At 47.5% G+C, this 19,499-nt stretch overlaps 1 protein-coding gene across 1 annotated transcript in view; it reads right to left on the reverse strand.

Annotated features, from left to right (window-relative positions):
- The window catches only part of LRRK1 (leucine rich repeat kinase 1), a 118,162-nt gene extending 106,312 nt beyond the window's left edge, over positions 1 to 11,850 (reverse strand). The window contains exon 1 of the mRNA XM_082649578.1: positions 11,682 to 11,850. Coding sequence (XP_082505704.1) covers positions 11,682 to 11,781 — 100 coding nt within the window. The 5' untranslated portion in view covers positions 11,782 to 11,850. The remainder of the gene's footprint in view (positions 1 to 11,681) is intronic.
- Positions 11,851 to 19,499: the final 7,649 nt, after the last annotated feature.

Genomic DNA, 19,499 nt, shown 5'->3' on the forward strand with positions numbered 1-19,499 from the left:
GGGTTCTAAATAATCTAGAGAGAAATGGAAGGGAGTATGAATAGATCAAGATTGGCTATGTGTGGTAATTGCTAAAGTTGGGGCAATGGATACAGAGAGGTCCATTACAGTATTCTCTCACTTTTATGATGCGTTCAAAATTTTCCATAATATAAAAGATGTAAAAAAACCTGAGATAAAAACATAACAATTTCAAAATTCTGCCTAGGCTAAAGATTTATGAAAAGAAAAAAGCCATTTTGAATCTAGGCCTAAGAAACTGATTTCTGAGGGAAAAAGAGAGGAAACTATTTTCTCTGATTCTTTGGAAGAAAGGAGAACTGGAAAACTAGGGACCAGAGTGGGAGGGAATACTTTTCACTGTATTCCCTTTTGTACTTTTGAATTTTATATCGAGTGTATGATGTATCTATGAAAACTAAATGATGTCATCTAAAAACATATTTTAAATCCTGAAGCCACTAGGAACTTTATGCTAATACATTTGAAAATCTAGATTAAATGGGTGACTATCTAGAAAAATGTATTCACAAAATTAACTCAAGAAGAAATGGAAAATTTAAATAAACCTACAGTCTTTAATGAAATGGAATCAATAATGTAAAAGTCTACCCATAAAAAAGCACCAGGCCTAGACGGTTTTATAGGTAAAAGGTTTTATCCAGCTTCTTCGAAAATAAAGCTCTTATACAGTACAAACTTAGTGTTGATTAAAAAATTAAATTACAAAAAATTGGCACAGTATGAAAATATTTATTTTAAAATCTTAAATATGGAGACTGTTCTGAAAAGAGCAGGACTGCCCAAACGTGACTCTGGTTGCCACTCCTCAAACCTGGACAATGAGCCAGCTGAGGGATGCCCACCTCTCCCTTGGATGAAGGGATGGCATCCAAGCTCAGTTTCCATGGGTCTAGTGCCTGGAGGTTCTATAACATCCCACAGCCCCAAGTGATTCCCCTATAGGCAGCCAGCACCCACCCTGCCACATCATGAAGAGGCTAGCCTCTGGGAGTGGAGGTCCATGCTGGACCCTCTGCTGGACTGGAACCCACTCCCATGCAGCAGATGCCCTGGCAAGTCTCCCTGTGAGAGGATGAGAGACTGGGGACCACAGGCAACCCATCCTGCAGACCCAGGCTTTGTGATTTCCTCTCCCTCAATGAAGCCTCTTCCTTAACCCAGGCAGGTGATGTTACAGAATTTTTGTTGACCAGAGGGGACTGCCTGGTGGGACAGAAACAATACTACGTATTTATAGGCACTGACATAATTAACAATGGTATAAAACATGGCAAAACGTCCATACTAACTTTGAATAATGGCCACCTTTGGGGGTTTATGAAGAGCAGTTACCAGGGAGAGTTCCAAAGGGGGCTCTAACTATTCTTGTCATGTTTTACTTCTTAAAATAATTGTTGAAGTGAAAATGGCTTAATATTAATATCAGTTAAATCTGAGTGTGTGTACATCCTTGATTCCTTTTTCTTTTACTCCTCACATCTAATGCATTATCGATTTCTGTGGTGTGCTGTGTCAAAGATGACCACAAACTTTTGGCATTCCTTCCTTTGGGAGCTGGAATCTAATATTTCCAATCCTGCATGGAATCCGGACTTACCTTCTGACTTGTTTTGACCAACAGAGGGCGGAAGAAGCGATGAAGAGACAGTTCAGGCATAAGCCTTAGTAAGGCCTCAGAGTTTCTGCTTCTGAGCTCTGGGAATTCAACTGCTAAGCTGTAAACAGGCTGGGGGTGGATGTCTGGATGAGCATGTGGGAAGAGCAGTCACGGTGAGGAGCACCGAATTATCAGACATGTGAGTGAGGCAAGAAGAACCACCCACTGAGCCCTGCTGATTCCTGACTCACAGAATCCCAGGAAACTATAAACTGCTGTGGTTTTAAGCCAGTGAGTTATGCAGTAGTTTGTTACATAAGTCCTCAGAAAAGATTCCCACTCCATCCTCTTCTTCCTTTCCTGCCCCACCGTCCTGGGCTACCCTGGGCCTTCTTTCCAGAGCTCTGGTAACAGCCTTCTAGTTGATTGCAAATTTCCCTAATAATGCTTTGAATCCTATAATTATTGGTTTATCTGGAATTCATTGTAAAAATGTTTATTTTAATCAATGAATTTGCATTAAGAAATAAATTAAGAAATTAACTGAGAAGATAGTAAGATTGATATCAAAATAAAATAAATGCCTATTAGGATCCTCAAGAGAATTCAAGAAGACACTGCATATATGTGACAGGAACAGAATGCTATGAAAAGAAACAATCAAGAATAGGAAAGAGCTTCTGGAAGTTAAGAAGGGTTGGAAAACCTGAGGGAAAAGATAAGCAACAGGAGTTCCAGAAAAGCAAACAAACCAAAACAATAAAGAGAAAAAGCAGAGGAAGATAATACTATCAATGAAAATACAAGGACTTTTCCAGGCCTGAAAGGGATAAATTGTTGGCCTACCCTGTACCAAGCAGCATGAAGGATAACGACCCTCACCCAGGTCTTTTGTTATGAAATTTCAGAAGACCAGACATACAGGGAAGATTCTAAAGGCTTCTAGAGAGGAAAAAACAAGTCACCCACAAAGCGATGAGAATCAGACCACATCAGAGGACAACAGAGCAGGCTCTTCCAAGGTCTAAAGGCAAATGATTTCCACTTGGGATCACGGGGAAGACCAATGGAAGATGCTTTCAGGAAAACCGAGTCTCACATGTGCCACCACAGCCCTTTCTGAGTTTTCTTACTCATGTGCTCCAGGTAAATGAGGGCTCAAAATAAGAGTTCTGGGCTTCCCTGGTGGCACAGTGGTTGAGAGTCCGCCTGACGATGCAGGGGACACGGGTTCGTGCCCCGGTTCGGGAAGATCCCACATGCCGCGGAGCGGCTGGGCCTGTGAACCATGGCCACTGAGCCTGCGTGTCCGGAGCCTGTGCTCTGCAACAGGAGAGGCCACAACAGTGAGAGGCCCGCGTACCGCAAAAAAATAAAAAAATAAAAAAAAATAAGAGTTCTGAGTAAGAGGTGGGAACCAGGTGGAGGTAAAAAGTAGGGAAGAGGTGTGCGTCTCCTGAGCCCCACAGAACATGGATGACACTGAGTCCCCAGGCCAAGTCATAGCAATGAGAACATATCATTTAATGTTGCAAAAGCAACCCAGAGATGAGTCCACACTGATAGAATTAAGTGGGAGGGAGCATCTGGGAGGTGTGGTGCAAGGGGAAAGAAATCGTCCTCTATCGTGGCAGGCTGGCAGGCAGGCAGCAGACTCTGTCTCAACGGATGGAGCAAGAGAAATGTCCAGGCATATTCTTTATGTAGAGAAATGGTGATGACCTGAAGAACTAGAACCAGAAACAGGAAATAGAGACATTTTTGGGAGCTGCCACTGGGGCTTTGCCTTATTGTCCATCTGTATCACTTGCTTCCTTAACCAGGGCTGTGTATTACTTTGATAATTTTTAATGTGCTTACTCTTTGATCCTGCCATTCTGCTGGGGTATACTCAACTCTTATGGTAAGAAGCAAAATATGGAAAGAATCTAAAGGCACCTTAATAGCAGATTGATTAAATAAATATTGTTGTATTTACACTATGGAACTTGATGCAAATGAAAAAGACTCCAAGACGTACATCACTCAAGTAAACAAAAGTTGCACAACGCATGTACAATTCAATGTCATGCATGTAAACCCAGAAATATACACAAAAAAGAATTGTGTGTGTGTGGACATGAGTGTAGGAAGAGGATGGAAAAGAAGCACACTCAGCTAACAGTGGTCACCTGGGCAGGATGGCATTTGATTTTATATGAGAATGTGTGTGATTACACACAAGTAACTTTTTCATAACTTCGGGGAGGCCCCTGCCCGCTATCAGGCAGGGGTTCTTTGCTTGTTTTTTGCTTTTGAACCCAGAAGTGCTGGTGATGTTTGCATGGGGACACGGGTGACCACCCATTGGAGGCTTTTGATTCTGAGAGCAGAAGGGAGGGGTGCAAACAGCCTGAAGGGTCTGCCCTGGCCTCTTCTACCTCTAACTCCCAGGTGTAGGCCACTTGTGGCCACCCACCTGTCTAAGAGCTCACAGGGCCATCTGAAGTCCAAAATGAGCTACTAAAAGGAACTTGAAGAATGTCATTCTTGAATACAAAATGTATTCAAATTCTAACCTCAAATTTGCATCATCACTTGGTTCTACATTCAAAATAATGGACTAAATTTTTCAATGCCTTTAAATATCTCTATTTGCTGAAAAATTCAAAGTGCCCCAACTAAGTTATTTTTGGCTTTGGTTCTCCTGAAATGAATAGGTAAGCAATTGATTTTAAACCAACACCTGGTGACATGCCTGGCCACTGGATGCTGGACAATGTAGATGACATAAAAGCTGCGAGGCACAAACATAGCAAGAATTAGCAAAATGAAGTACAGTCCTAAAAAGTTATTTACAATTGAAAATATAATTTCTAACTAATGTGTGATTCCTTCTATAACATTAGGGTTATGGGCTTAGGAAGGATTGTACTGCTTGAGATGCACACTTCTGTTTTTTGCTTTTTTATCTTTTATTCTTTATAACAAATGTCAATAAATAGCAAGATGGTTAAGTAGAATCTGGAGGAACTGAACACAGGGGCGGCTAGGATGGTGAACAGACTCAGAACCGGGAATTCTAAGGAATATTGGAAGCCCCTATTTTCGTTCATCAGAGTTCCTGAATATGTGTGTGAAATCAATATACTAGAGTTTGGACTTAAATGTTATCGGGTGTGATAATTTATATGTTATTTAGTTCTCTCAATTCCCAGAGTTAAAGAATTTCATAAAAATCCCAGTTATGGCTTCTTCAGAGTCTGGCTGATGTGGACCAGGAAACCAGGGAAGTGGGAGAAAATCCTTATCCCTCTGCACTGGGGCCTGGGGACGTCCACGCAGGCACCTGCTCACAGGCCACTGACCTCTTCGTGGAGGCCAGGGCACAGAGCTGGAAAGAGAATCTCCTCCCCTGGCCACTGAGTAGCTGCCCTGCTGAAGGAGTCAGGGGCAAATGTGGGGAATGGGAAGGGGAAGGTGGGCTGAGGCCCTGGGTGAACTTCAGGCTCTGGCCGCCTAGAATGGGGTGGGAGGATGGGGTGCTCCAGAGAGCCCCCACACACAGGGTGGAGGGAAGGGGTGAGAGGTTGCTCTCCCCTTGGCCCAGGTGGTCATGGCCTAACGGTTAGTCCACAGACTAAAAGGCAAAAGCTTGGTGATATCCAAGTGAAATGTGTAACGTTGCGGGCTGCCTGCTCTTGAAGGCAGTGGGATGGTTTGCTCAGCCTAAAAAGGAATCCACAGGGAGGGCAAGGCATCAAAGTTAGTTATTTCAAGAAAGGGGTTAAGGGATGCCAATCAGCCTAGGCAGGTGGAGCTAGAGGCAGTGGAGACAGGACTGGCCTCTGCAGCAGCACACACTTCCCAACAGAGCAGCCCACAGAAAGGCTGGAATATTCGAGAAGGAGTCAGCTCCCTGTTGCTAGAAGTAAGCAAGCGTATTCCAACCAAATAATCAGATGATCTAAGCCTCAGATTTAGGTTAATGTTAAAAGCCCCATCAAACCCAGAGCTTCTGTCATTGGGCAGGACTTTGAAGGCATGAAGCACAGCTGTGTTAACTGCTCCCACGTGGATGGATGCCCATGGCCGTTTCTCCTGTGACCTAGGCCACCACACAGCTTCCCTCCTCTTCACCTCTCTCAGTAAGGGATTCCTTACTGGACAATGGCTACGGTCCCTGGGGGGCCCAGTGCTGCTCCTGCAGCCAGGCTGGAGAGGGCACCCTGCTGACCACAGTCCTAGCAAAGCCCTGTCCTCCCAGCAGGCATGAGCAGGACACCAAGTCCAGGAACAGCTTAACATGTGGGCTGGTGGTTACACTCTGAAAGGCACACAAAACGATGGATCTGCCCCTTGTAGGAGTTCCTACAGTGGCTCACTAAGAAAGCATGCTGCCACTGGAGGGGCACTTCCTTTTCTATTTCTGGAAACCAGGCAGAGCCCCCACTCAGGCAAATCTACTTGGCTCTTGTATTAAAAAGTTATTTTCAAAACAGATTTGAAAAAGCCAAAGGAAGAAGAAAAGGACATTGGAAGTAGCTATGTAAAAACTTAGGATTTGAAGGCCTTCTGGAATGTTCCTTCTCCTTCTTTGGTCCATGCTGTGAGAGGCAGGCAGCGGAAGTCAGGACCACTCACAGAGAGGTGGGGGATGTGGACCACCTCAGGTGATGTCTGTCCAAGCGCCTCTCACTCTTGGTGAGATCCTGAAGAGTCTCACCAAGCGTTCTTAGCCTGAATTATCTAGAAGTTTCCTCATTTCTCTGCTCCCCAGGAGCCTTACCTCAGCTGACAGGACAGGTTTTTCCACTCTGACTGGTGTGAGACGGATGTGGAAGAATGTCTAATGACATGTTTGTCAAACTGGCTGGGTCTGCAGTCCTGGCCCAGTATCTCACTGACCCTCGTTCTCTCAGCTCACACACTCTGAACCCATCCATGTGCTCTAAACATTCCTTCTGCACCGAAGCCCAGCTGAATGCTGACAGTACTAGTTGGAGAAGCACTCACATATTCATGGGTGCTGAAAGGGTTAACCATTCTCAATAAGCACAAGGTGAATTGTGTAAGTCAAAACAGGTAGAGGCACCAACAAACACACCCAGTACACACACACACACACACACACAAGACCACTACCAAAAGCCCAAAGGTAAAAAGTTAGTTTTTTACTAATTTTATTAAAGTTTGGATCTTCTCCTAACTCTACTTGGAAGTATAATGATAACATTATTTCCAAAGCATGGTATCTTCCAAGGATTTTTAAAAGGTGAGAGAGCTGCTCCTACATTGAGAATAACTTGGGTATCCACTGGTCCTCTTTCTGACAATCAGTTTCCCTCAGGCAGTGCTGCGAATCAGGTCTGCAACGGTCATCCCTGGGGTGAGGCTGGTGGACTGGGGGGAAGGGGAGGGGAGGCATGACTCCTCTGGGGAGAAGGTGGGGCAGAAAAAAATCCAGCTCATCCAATGGGGACAGAACTCAGAGGGTGGGCCCCATGGGAAGCACAGCTGCAGGTTCCTGGAGTCAAATATTGCCCCATTTAATCCAGAAAGAAATTCGTGGGAAAGAGGCCAGTTAAAGCAAATTTGATCTTGGAAATGAGCACCCAACGAGGGAGGAGGTACGCAGGTTGGATCCTAATCACAAAACTTCCGTACTTAAAGAGAAAACAATTTTTAAAATAAGTTGCAATGTTATTCTCTGGTTGCAAAACAACCACAAAAGAACGCGTGCACATTGTACCCCTATGGGTAAGCAAAGAGCAGTGGCTATAATCCCCAGTGACTGTGCTACTCTTTGAGTGTCACCTGCTCCCAGGCTATGGTCTTGGTGTATATAGTTCTATTTTGTGAAAATGAAATCCAACATGCGATATTTTAAAATTGGGCCCACAGAGCTCCGCGGTCAAGGTGAAGATCAGTGGTGGGATTCACCACCCCCACCCCTCCACGACTGTCCATCAAAGCAACTCCACTGTTATAGCTGTTATGTGGGCTGGGGCTCCAGGTAAAGCTTCATGAGAGAAAAGCTCTGTGGGCTGCTTAAATAAATAAATAGAAATACATAAATAAGATACAATTTTAAAGTACTGAAGCCCACCCACTCCTATCATGGTAGATGAATGATGGACAACAATCCTCCCCCTCTGCCTGAATCCACAGCCTGGCTGTGGCCTCCTCGTGCAGGGAGCTCTTCACTTGGGCTCCTCCATGTGACTTTCTTTGGCCAAGGGCAGAGGCATGGAGGCAACAGCGTGCCACTCTGAGCCTAGGCCTTAAGAGACATGGAATGTTTTTGCTTTCCCCGCTTGTACCTCTGCAACTGGCAGGGAAGAAGGCGCCCTGCCAGCCTGCTGGTCTCAGGAGGTTAGGAGCCACATGAAGCAGAGTGCAGACTGCAGCACACAGCAGAGACCCCCCAGACCCCTGCTGGCCAGGAGGCCAGAAATAGATGCTGATTGGCACATCCCACTAAGATTCTGTGTCTGTCTGGATCAGGGTTCAGAGAGGCTGAGCCACTCAGCTGAGGTCACCCAGAACTAAGAATTGAATGCAGGCCTAATGAACCCCACAGACAGGCTCTTGAGCCCTCATCACACTGTGTGAGTCCCAGAAGTGTCTCCCCACCCCTTCTCACTCAGTGAAAGGAAACAGTCATAAACCGGCTGTGGGGTTCTAAACAAGACAGTGACAGAAGTACACATCACTCTAGGTTACAGGTAGTTAGTAATGGCTCCTTAATCCAGAGCCCAGGTAATGGATTCAGCATTCCCAGTACCCACAAAGGTCCCCGTGGTGTCACTGTCTTCCCCTGGACCTGGCAGGAAAGCAGGGTGGGTCCTCTGCTGCCCTCATTCACTGCTCTCAGGTGAGCTGAACGGTAGCTGCAAGAGGCCAGGAGGGGCCTGATGTCGGGCTACTAAGCCATGTAAGCAGCCCGTTGCCAGCAGGAGGGGAGTGTTGTAGGGTTTCATCCCTGGGGGTCCTAGGGCAAGCCCTCCACACTCAGCTCCTTGGCTACCACCTATGGGACCTTTCAACTCTTGAAGAATGGGCATAAATTTGTACTTTCTTCATAATTTCCATAATGCTGAGCCATAGGACAGAATTTTACAATGTATTTCAGGTCACTTTTTTCTCATCTTCTTCAACTCTGTGTTTATGTGTTTTCTTCCGTGCATAAACATATCCCTGAGCATCAGGGTTCACAAGACACCACCTCCCCTGTCGGCACCTTCCAGCCCTAAGCAGTAGAACAGTACCAGTGGGGGCTGCACGATTCCCATAGGCTCCTCAAGCTTTGTGTGTGTCCTGAGGCTCAGCCAGAACAGGGAGGTGTGGAGTCCTGAGATTCCACTGGGGAAAGAGGCCCCTGAGGCAGAAAAGACCATTCTGAGCCTGCTCCCTCCCACCTGGTGATCACAGCTGTCAGGGAGAGGCAACTGGCTGTAGGAGTAGTGTAAAGTTCAGATCCAGACCTCAAAGGAGAAAAATGAGGGCTAGGAGTCAACACTTTGGCCTCTCGTGCACATGAACATTCCCTGGTCATTGCCCTACCTCAGGCCTGGAGGCAGGGCTGGTTCCAGGTCTGTCCAGGGTCCCTTGACCCACGTCCCCAGGAACTGTAAGAGTCAGTGAGGATTCCTGGGCACCTTGAGGTCTCAGCCTTGCCTCTCTGTTGGTGGAACACTGGCACGACCTGGGAGCCTGTTAGAAACGCAAATTCTCGGTGCCCCCAGACTCACAGGATGAGAATCTGCATTTCACCAAGATCCCCAGGGGACTGGAGTATATACTGCAATTTGAGAAATGCTGCTCTAATTTGCTGGTCCAAATCATTTAGACCAGTTGATTCTCAACCCCAGCTGCACAGTAGGATCGTGGAGGTGGGGAGGCAAGAACTTTTAGAAAATACCCCCAGGATGCTGCTCCAGTGGAGCTGGGGGTGCCTGTGCACTGATAGCTTTAGGCACTTCCCAGTGTTTCTGGGGGCCAGGGTGGAGATCCACCGCTCTTTACCAGGACGAGGACGGGGCAGAGTCTCCTCTGGGACTTTTTCAGATGACACAGCCACCCATCCAGTGAGCCCCAGAAGGACCCAGCATCCCTGCCCCCACCATCATTTCTCAGGATTGCTGAGGAGAGGCAGATGGGATACTGCAGCTGAGAGTGCCCTGGAAAGAGGTTCTACCCAAAATCAGGAATAGCATTCCACGCACGTCACCTTGATCTCATGCTAATAAGACACGGCCTTCCTAACAAGCAACTGAAAAAAGGCATACATCCAGGGCTTCCCTGGCGGCGCAGCGGTTGAGAGTCCGCCTGCCGATGAAGGGGACACGGGTTTGTGCCCCGGTCCGGGAAGATTCCACATGCCGCGGAGCGGCTGGGCCCGTGAGCCATGGCGGCTGAGCCTGCGCGTCCGGAGCCTGCGCGTCCAGAGCCTGTGCTCCGCAACGGAAGAGGCCACAACAGTGAGAGGGCCGCGTACCGCAAATAAACAAAAAAACAAAAACAAACAAAAAAAGGCATACATCTGAAAAAACAAAAAGAAAACCTTTCAAAAAATGCAAGTCAAACACTCTGGGAACATTTAGTGCTGGACAATGTCAAGAAGCAAATTCTTTTCTCATTTCATAATCTGACTTATGTGTAAAGAAATCTTTCAGAAACATCACCTTAGTTAGACTTTGGGCATTTTCGATGGAGAAAAAACACTAAGTAACTGAACAAAATGTCTACTGAGCCAGGTACAACACTGAATCGCTAACTCCACAGAGGTACAAACCCACAGGTCCTCTCAAATCCCACAGGATGACCTATACTTTGAGGACGACAGTCCAGGGCTAAGACACAGTTCAAAGGGCAGTTCTGCCCATTACAGGTTGTTGACCCTGACCAAGTTTCTACATCTCTCTTATTCTCATGTTCCTCAGTTATAAAATGGGGATAGAAGTACCATTTATAGGTTGTCGTGAGGATTAAATGAGGTTATTTCCTAAGACACCGAACCCAGTGCCCCATATGTACTAAGGGCTTAACAAATATTTACTGTTAACAATATCAATGATATCCTATTTGGGATAAAAGTGATGCAACTCTGGTGAACAATCCAGCAATATGTGTAAAGAGGCTTAAAAACATTCAAATCTAATAGTCCTGCAAATCTGTAAATCTATCTTAAGGAAATAATCTCAAAACCATGTATAAAAAGATGGACATGGAATGATTTTGGTCTGAGTCAGCAACTAGAAGCAACACAGGGCTTCCCTGGTGGCGCAGTGGTTGAGAGTCTGCCTGCCGATGCAGGGGACACGGGTTCGTGCCCCGGTCCGGGAAGATCCCACATGCTGCAGAGTGGCTGGGCCTGTGAGCCATGGCCGTTGAGCCTGCGCGTCCGGAGCCTGTGCTCCGCAATGGGAGAGGCCACAACAGTGAGAGGCTCGCGTACCGCAAAAACAAACAAACAAACTAGAAGCAACACAAATGTCCCAAAACATCCAGTGGGAGAGTAAGAATTAGGTCAATCACAGTGCACCCAAATAAGATGATATTTCCCTGGATCTCACAAGCTAGGTGACTGACACAAAGTTAGGGGAAAAAAGTAGGACACTGAAGTATATACACTATAATAAGTAAATAAAGTTAAAACAAAGTCCCTGCAGCCCAGAGAAGCTGACTAGAAAACAACATACCTAGATATTAACTGTGTTTAGGGCAGTGGGACTCTGGGTGATTACTCTTTCTACTTCTTTTTTCTTTTTTCAATTTTTCTTTAATAAACGTATTATTTGTATAGTGAGAACACAAAACCAAATCCCCATTAAAAAAAATCTTTTTAACAAACATGAAATGATGCCCTGATTCTTAAGATCCACATAAATCTTAAGTCCACATAAATTTTGTCCCATGGCTCCTTCAATGTTTAGAATTTAAGTGAGAATCCCATGATATGTTTTATATTGAAAAACCATACAATTCATCAAATAATTGGCAATTTATATCCTTTGGTTGAGAACCCATTGTTCGTACGTAGAACATGCAAAGCAGGCTTGGCCAGCCCTGCCCTTACCGCTGTTATGGGTCTCCATGGCGTGTCCTGGACACACGGCTGACCCTTCTGGCCCCACACACCAGTACATGCTGGGTGGTCGCCGAGACATTCCAACCATCAAGCCTCGAGGTGGCCGCTCTCCCCAGTCAGTTCCCGCAGTGGTCACAGCAGCTGCAGCTCCCTGAGGGGTGGACTAAGTCATGGCTTATAGTCCAGGGTGGACCAAGTCACAGACACAGCGTCATGGCTGAGTGGAAAGCTGTCTCGTCCTAGTGGTGAAAAAACATCAAGTCAGAAAGCTTTTCTTAACTGTCAAGTCACTTCCTGCACCCAAGCACATACTTATTTATAAGGTCACGTAAATACGCATTGGTGCTCCCCTTCCCCCTTTTTGCAACACTTCTCTTAACATTCCATCTATCCAGTCACACCCGGTCAGATGGTGGCAATGAAAAGACAGAGCTCCCCCACCCCACCTCACAGCTGGGCTCCAATCTGCCCAGCTTCTCCAATCTGCCTGAGAAGAGTCCGGATACTCCAAACAACTGTAGAACACCTACTGGTAAAGGGCGCAATCACTGCTCCATCTACACATATTCATAGTCACCGGCACGGTGACACCAAGACAACCAAATGAGGCTCCTTCCTTGCAGGGCTCATGCTCCAGTTGGGGTGGGGCAGACACACACGTACACAAAACAAGGCTTCCCTTTGCCCAGGACAGACTCTCCTGGAAGCCCAGAGGTGGGCACGTAATGACAAAGAGGTAATCACACAGCAATCTCAAAGAGAAGGGTCTGGAAGGCACTGGTACCGGTTATGAACCCAAGTCAGTTTGAGCCCTGGGAGATAACAGAAAGGGGCTCCCTACATTCTACCTGCCCCCACCACCCCAGGGGATCTTTGGCAATGTCTGGAGGCATTTTTGGTCGTCACCTCTGGGGGTGGGGGTGCTTAAAGGCATTTAGCAGGTAGCAGCCAGGAAGACTGCTGAACATCCTACAGCACACAGGACAGCCGCTCACAGCCGAGAATTATCCAGAGAAACTGAGTTAGATTAAGACACATCTCCTAAGACTAAGGAGACTGTGATGAGGCAAGTCACTGCTCTCACATGCTGGGCTCCCACTGACCTTGGGTCCCTGACACAAGGACACAGGCTGCTATGCTGATTAAATGACCAGAAGCACCTTGAGGGTGAGATCCAGGCTCAACTAGGCAGGGCCCGGGGTGAAACGCACGATGGGAAGGGATGACCATATGAAATGCATGTGTCTCTCCCAGCATTCATGTGGAGTCTATAGTATAGACATAAAAAGTATGGTGTAATTAGCAGCTGTTCTCTGAGATAGACAACTCTGAATTAGAGGGTGATAGTGTAGTCCAAAAAGAAAATTAAGGTCATGTAAATGATGCCTAAGACAACATCATCTATTAAAAACAGACATGCACCCAGGCAACTTTTCCCAGTTGCTGTGAGATTTCCAGCAAGGTCAAGTTTCTGCAGATACTTTCTACAATAGGACTGGAGGTGGTTCTTACTTGCAATAATAGTGGGAGGACTGGGAAGCCAGCAGGGTCTCCCACCTGCCCTCTGATTAACAAGCTCAGAAGAGGACTTCCTTGGTGGTCCAGTGGTTAAGACTCCTCATTTCCAATGCAGGGGGCATGGGTTCAATTCCTGGTTGGGGAACTAAGACCCCACATGCTACACAGAAAAAAACCCCCAAAAAACACAAGCTCAGAAAATCAATGCTGGAGGGCAGACCCACTGTCTCCCCAGTGAGCAGGTTCTAGAAGGTACCCTGAACAGGGTGGGCACTGAGTAAGCTCCGGAACAAGGCTGTGAGAGCACCGGAACTTTCTCATCTTAGAGCCTGGAAATCAGGCCCCTGGCCCAGGTGGTCTGTACTCTTATAGGCAAGGGGAGGTGGGGCTGGGAAAGCCCTGAACCAGAGGTCTTGCCCTTTGTGAGCCCGCACCTTTCCGAACTAAAGAGCAAAAGGTTTAGAGAAACCACACTTGGGAAAATCCATGTTTGAAGTTTGGGAGCCTGAAAAGTCCAAGAAGGAGGGAAGGAATGATCAATCTGGACACTATTTAGGAGACAATCAAAGCTTTGTAAATTGCAAAACCTGGAAAATCAACTTGAGAGGGGACAGGGAGAAGTAGCAAAACAGAATCTCCATTTTAAAATAAAGGCTCCAAATCACACAGCAACATTCAGAAACGAAGGCGCACAGTTGTTATCTGCTTTCAAACGCCTCTCGATATCAGCTACAAATTATACCCAACAACACCTAAAAAATCCAAATGCTAGTAGATGTTCCTTCTGAAAACAGAAGTGTCTTACCATATATGTTTTTAAGTTAAAAAAAAAATCTTAAGAATATTTTAGGCCAACCTTCACCCAGCCATTTTGTTCCCCTTTTCATTTTCAGTTTCCTTTTGAAAATCATTTTACCAATGGAGGATTTTGCCACTGGAACAGTTTTTCAGTTATAATTTGTGTTTTGGCTTAGATTCTAAGGTAGAAGTTTTAAGATGAAGTAACTCAAGTTTTGCTCAGTCTTTGCCCTCTAAAGGATCTTTGCTTCTTCCTGCTTCTTTTGGGTTCCGATCAATGCAACAAATAATGGTTGCAAGTTACATGTTTTCTTTACATTATAGTATATATATCCTAAAGAGGGTTTCAGGAAGTGTCCTGCAATAGTAATTATTTTAATAATTTTTAAAACCTCACCATTGATGGAAAGGAAAAAAAGGAACCTGATATTCCTTCTACAAATGTTTTTATTGGAACCTTTCCATGGGGAGTGAGCTTCATGAGTTCATGAAACTTACAGCTGGTGGGGAGGACACAGTTAAGTAAGTAAACTTCCTGACATGGAAGAAACATCCTGAACCTGCTCAGTTGTCTTTTCAGGAGGCTTGGAAAGGGCTGCCACTGCCAAAGAGCTGGAAGACACTTGCAAATGAAATGTGTTAGAAATGTTCTTATCATCCAGCTCTTTTTTGAAAAGGCTGGTCGAGCTGGTTGGCGCATGGTCTTTGCACTATTGGCATCCCTTGACCAATATTGGTTTGCCTACAAAACGTGTTTAATGCATTTGTGGACATCAAAATATTACAGAGCTACAAACCGGAGAAATGTGTAGTTCTCAATCCCAGATGAGAACAGAAGCCCTTCATGAGTCTAAAGCCACAAATAAGTTAAGGCTGTCCATTCACCACTCAGTCTCTATACCTGCATGCATTTGGTGCCTCCTGGACAACTCTGGGAGTAAAGATGAAACGGTGAGCAAGGTAGGCACATAGGAAGAGTCTCTGACACCTGGAGTGCCAGTAGAGACTTCCAGGTAAGTTAAAGGAGTAATTAAACAGATAAAGTAGGAACACAGACAGTGGCAACCCAAAGGACATAGAGAGAGGGATGTGAGAGTGAGGCTGGGTTTGGCGAGGGTGGCTGGGTGGGTGTGTGGGGGGGGCAATGGCCAGGTGGTCTGAGATGGCAGAGGCCAGATCAATTGGGGGATATGCAGGGAAGGAGTTCTTCTGGATTTCATGCCAAGCACAAGAAGAAGCTATTGAAGTGTTCCAAGCAGAGGACAGACACTCTCTAATTTACCTTTTTTCAAAAAATAAATTACTCTGGCTGCCAAACAGAGAATCGGGGGGTGGGGCACGGGAAGTACTGCAATTGCACAGGAAAGAGAAGCTAGTACCTTGCACTAGGCAGGGTGGTGAGAAAGAAGGGAATTGATCTGGACATATGTGAGAAGTAGACCCAACAGGGCTTGCTAACAACTGAATTCAAGGGACGAGGGAATGGGATGGAAGACAACTCCCACGTTTTTTATCTGAGCATCTGCGTTTACTACGGGCCACTCCCTGAGGTGTGGAAGCCTGGGGGAGGGAGAGGTTTGGCAGATCCCCAAATCTCCTGTAGGGACACATTAGGTGTGAGGTTTGTATGTTTTTAACTTAATTTTTTATTCTTCCAGGACATAAACAAAGATGTCAGACCACAAAAGGAGTTGAATGTTAAACATTTTTCAAAATCTTGTATATTCTAGTTGCCCCTTTAATGCCCAAGGAATTTGAATACAATGGGCGTGAGTAGCAAACTCTCAAAACAGTGCATTTGGTGAGAGGCTCGCTAAAAACAAAACTGCACGCTCCTGTTTTTCTACTTCTCTGATCCTTGCAGGGGGATGTGCTTGTGGGAGAAAAACTTCATGGCCTCAGAACGTGAAGGAGCAGGGTGGACCGACCGCAGAGATCCCTATACTCCGCCGTTACCATCTCCCTCCGACCCCAGCCTTCCGCCACCCCCGACCGCACTCATCTGCGCCCCCGCCTTGGAAGGTCGGCCGCAGAGACCACCAAGGAGATGGCGGGTTTTATCCGGACCCTCGGGCGAGAAGCGTGCACCGGACTTTCCGAAGAGGGCGAAGGCGCTCGGCCGTCTTGCATTGCCAGGCCGTGCCGGCAGACAGCCTCCCGGGCAGTGCCTCTCCGACACCCACACACTCAGACTCACACTCCCGCACACACGCGCGCTCGCACGGCCCGCTCCAACTTGAAGCAAGGGGTTTTCTCCCAAGGCGGAGGAAATGTGTAGACGTCCTGGTGTATTTTCCTTTTGTTGCTTGGTGTCTGCTCCCCCCGCCCCGGTGCCGTCCCGCGAGGCCTCGGGTTCCTCGCCTCGGCCCACACACCCGGCACCCCGCGAGCGCGGCGGGATGCGGCGGCGCCGTGAGCCCGGGATCGCCCCGCGCCCCGGGCCTGGACTGCAGGGCCCAGGGCTCCACGCGGGGTCGCAGCAGGAGGCGGCGGGTCCACGACGGGGCGCGGGCCGGGTCAGCACTTACCTGCGGCGACTGCGGGCAGGGCCGCGGGCGCCTGGGACGCGGGGCTGCGCGCGGATCGGGAGGACAGCGGCGGATCGGGGCCGGGCAGCCCCTCTGCCCTCCGCCCCTGCGCCTCGGGCCGCGCGCTGGGGCCGGGCCGGGCCAGACGCACTTCCTCAATCCTGAGGAGGGCGGGCGGCGGGCGGCGCGAAGAGCGAGCGGGGCGAGGGTCAGCCTCTGAGAGGCCTCCCCACAATGGGCACGAGGAGTCCCTGCGGCCGCCAGCCTCAGTTTCCCTCACCGTAAACCCCGGGTGATCACACTCATTGCTCCCGCCCGGGTGACCACAGGGCCCGCGGGAGACCTTCTAGCGCGAGGTCTCCTCCAAGTTTGGGTACCCTGCTCTCCACGCGGGGCAGGAGCAGCGGTGAGATTGGTTGGTTTTCGGCTCAACCCAGCTTTCCCTGCCCCTCTGTTCCGCTCAGCAGCAAGATTCGCTGATGAACTTCTGACTAGTATATGTGGGTCGTAGATTCTGGCAGTAAATATTAAAAAGACGGGAATTTTCATTTGTGTACACCTCTTTATAGAGCAGACTAGAAATATGTAATTTTAAAGCTTTAATAGTTTGCAAACTATTCCAGTTTGGTGGAAGGTGGAACCCCTTCCACCACATGAATTTACTACTTTAATTATGGATATATACAAAGATGTCACTGGTGAATCATTTTAAATTGTCTGGGGTTTTTTTGGTGGGTGGTGTGGTAGATAAACATGAGGGAGTGTAGACAATTTATTATGTTTCAACCTAATATAAGTATGTTACCACCATTGAGGCCATTATCCAAACGCAGATCATAAAGATGCACGTCCATGCTTGCAGGCAGGCATCGGATTCGGCTCCACGTGCCCACCGGGGAAAGAGAAACATGCTTGGAAAAAAGCGGATGGTTCTGCACCCTGGCAGGACCCGCACCCCAGGCTCCTCCTATGTAATGTTATGACTGGAACATTCTCAAGGAACAGAGACAAATTGCCACCACTGCTATTTCACAAAAGCCGGGCAGCTGCAGCCCCACCCCCACCCCCACCTCCACCTATGACCTTGCAGACAATCCAGGCAGTGACCACTTGGACAAGCTCCTTGGGCCCCTGTTTGCCGAGGTGGCCACGGGGCAGCTTAGCTTTGCTCCCTAGAGGCTGCCCCTCCAGCTCTCCTAGACCAGACGCCCTTCCAAAAGGGTGGGTGCAGTTTTGCAATCCTGCCCTCACCACTGCGGTTCTAATTCCAGTATGCAAAAGGAGGCAGTATGATTGCTACCGAAAAGTCTCTAATAAATTGCAGGGCGTGGCGTCCACGGTTCTGGGTGAGCCCGGCGATGGCGGTGAGGCTCCTCCTGCAAGGCGCGCGGCTCTGCCATCTAGCGATACCGTGAGGAAGCGCACGCCCAGTGCGCCGACCAGGGAGCTGACATAGCCCACGGGGATGGGGGCAATTCAATTTCCCTCTTATTTTATTTATTTATTTATTTATTTAAACATCTTTATGTGTTAGTTTCTGCTTTATAACAGTGAATCAGCTGTACATATACATATATCCCCATATCTCCTCCCTCTTGCGTCTCCCTCCCACCCTCCCTATCCCACCCCTCTAGGTGGTCACAAAGCACCGAGCTGATCCCCCTGTGCTATGCGGCTGCTTTCCACTAGCTATCTATTTTACATTTGGTAGTATATATAAGTCCATGCCACTCTCTCATTTCATCCCAGCTTACCCGTCCCCTCCCCATGTCCTCAAGTCCATTCCTACGTCTACGTCTTTATTCCTGTCCTGCCCCTAGGTTCTTCAGAACCAATTTTTCCCCCTTAGATTCCATATATATGTGTTAGCATACGGTGTTTGTTTTTCTCCTTCTGACTTACTTCACAGTGTATGACAGACTCTAGGTCCATCCACCTCACTACAAATCACTCAATTTTGTTTCTTTTTATGGCTGAGTAATATTCCATTGTATATATGTGCCACATCTTCTTTATCCATTCATCTGTTGATGGACACTTAGGTTGTTTCCATGTCCTGGCTATTGTAAATAGTGCTGCAATGAACATTGTTGTACATGACTCTTTTTGAATTATGGTTTTCTCAGGGCAATTTCCTTTTTTTTTTTTTTTTCCTGTATGCGGGCCTCTCACTGCTGTGGCCTCTCCCGTTGTGGAGCACAGGCTCCGGATGTGCAGGCTCAGCGGCCATGGCTCACGGGCCCAGCAGCTCCGCGGCATGTGGGATCTTCCCAGACCGGGGCATGAAACCGTGTCCCCTGCATCAGACTCTCAACCACTGCGCCACCAGGGAAGCCCCAATTTCCCTTTTAAATGAGCTTGGGAATCGGCTTGGAAGTGTCTCCACTGTAGAAAATAGCCAGGACACTTGTCACATGGGTGGCCTGTTTTGAGCTGGTTGTATCCCAGCATTTAACTCTATCCATTGGCATGTGTTACAGGTTTGCATGAGGTGACTGCTACAGGTCAGTTAAGATTTCTTTCTGCTTCTTGACCCCCGCTGACCAGCATCTCATGTTGAATTGGCTCCTCCTAAGGTGGGGTCAGTTGGAAGCTACCTCCCTGACCTGCCCTTTCTGCTTTCTGAAGGTATAGTGATTGACTGACCCCTCAGTTCTTCTAGTCATCTCCCTTCAGCTGGGTATTCTGTTTCCTCAGACATTTCTCCTTGGACACTTAAAAAATGTCCCTAATTATCCACCTTCAAGCTCAAGTCAGCCACATGCTAGGAGCAAGAACATTAAAAGGGCTTGGTCCACCATCAGGAGAAGCTAGGGCATTCCAAAGGGTCCACTTTTAGAGAATGTGCCAACCTACTGTGCCCCACCCCGACAGGCACACAAGGGCAGGTGTGTACACACACACATGTACACACACCACAGCCAGTATATGTCCTCAGAATGGTTATCTTCATGGTAAAACT

This window comes from Grampus griseus (assembly GCF_964374135.1).
Source record: "Grampus griseus genome assembly, chromosome: 2".
NCBI lineage: Eukaryota > Metazoa > Chordata > Mammalia > Artiodactyla > Delphinidae > Grampus > Grampus griseus.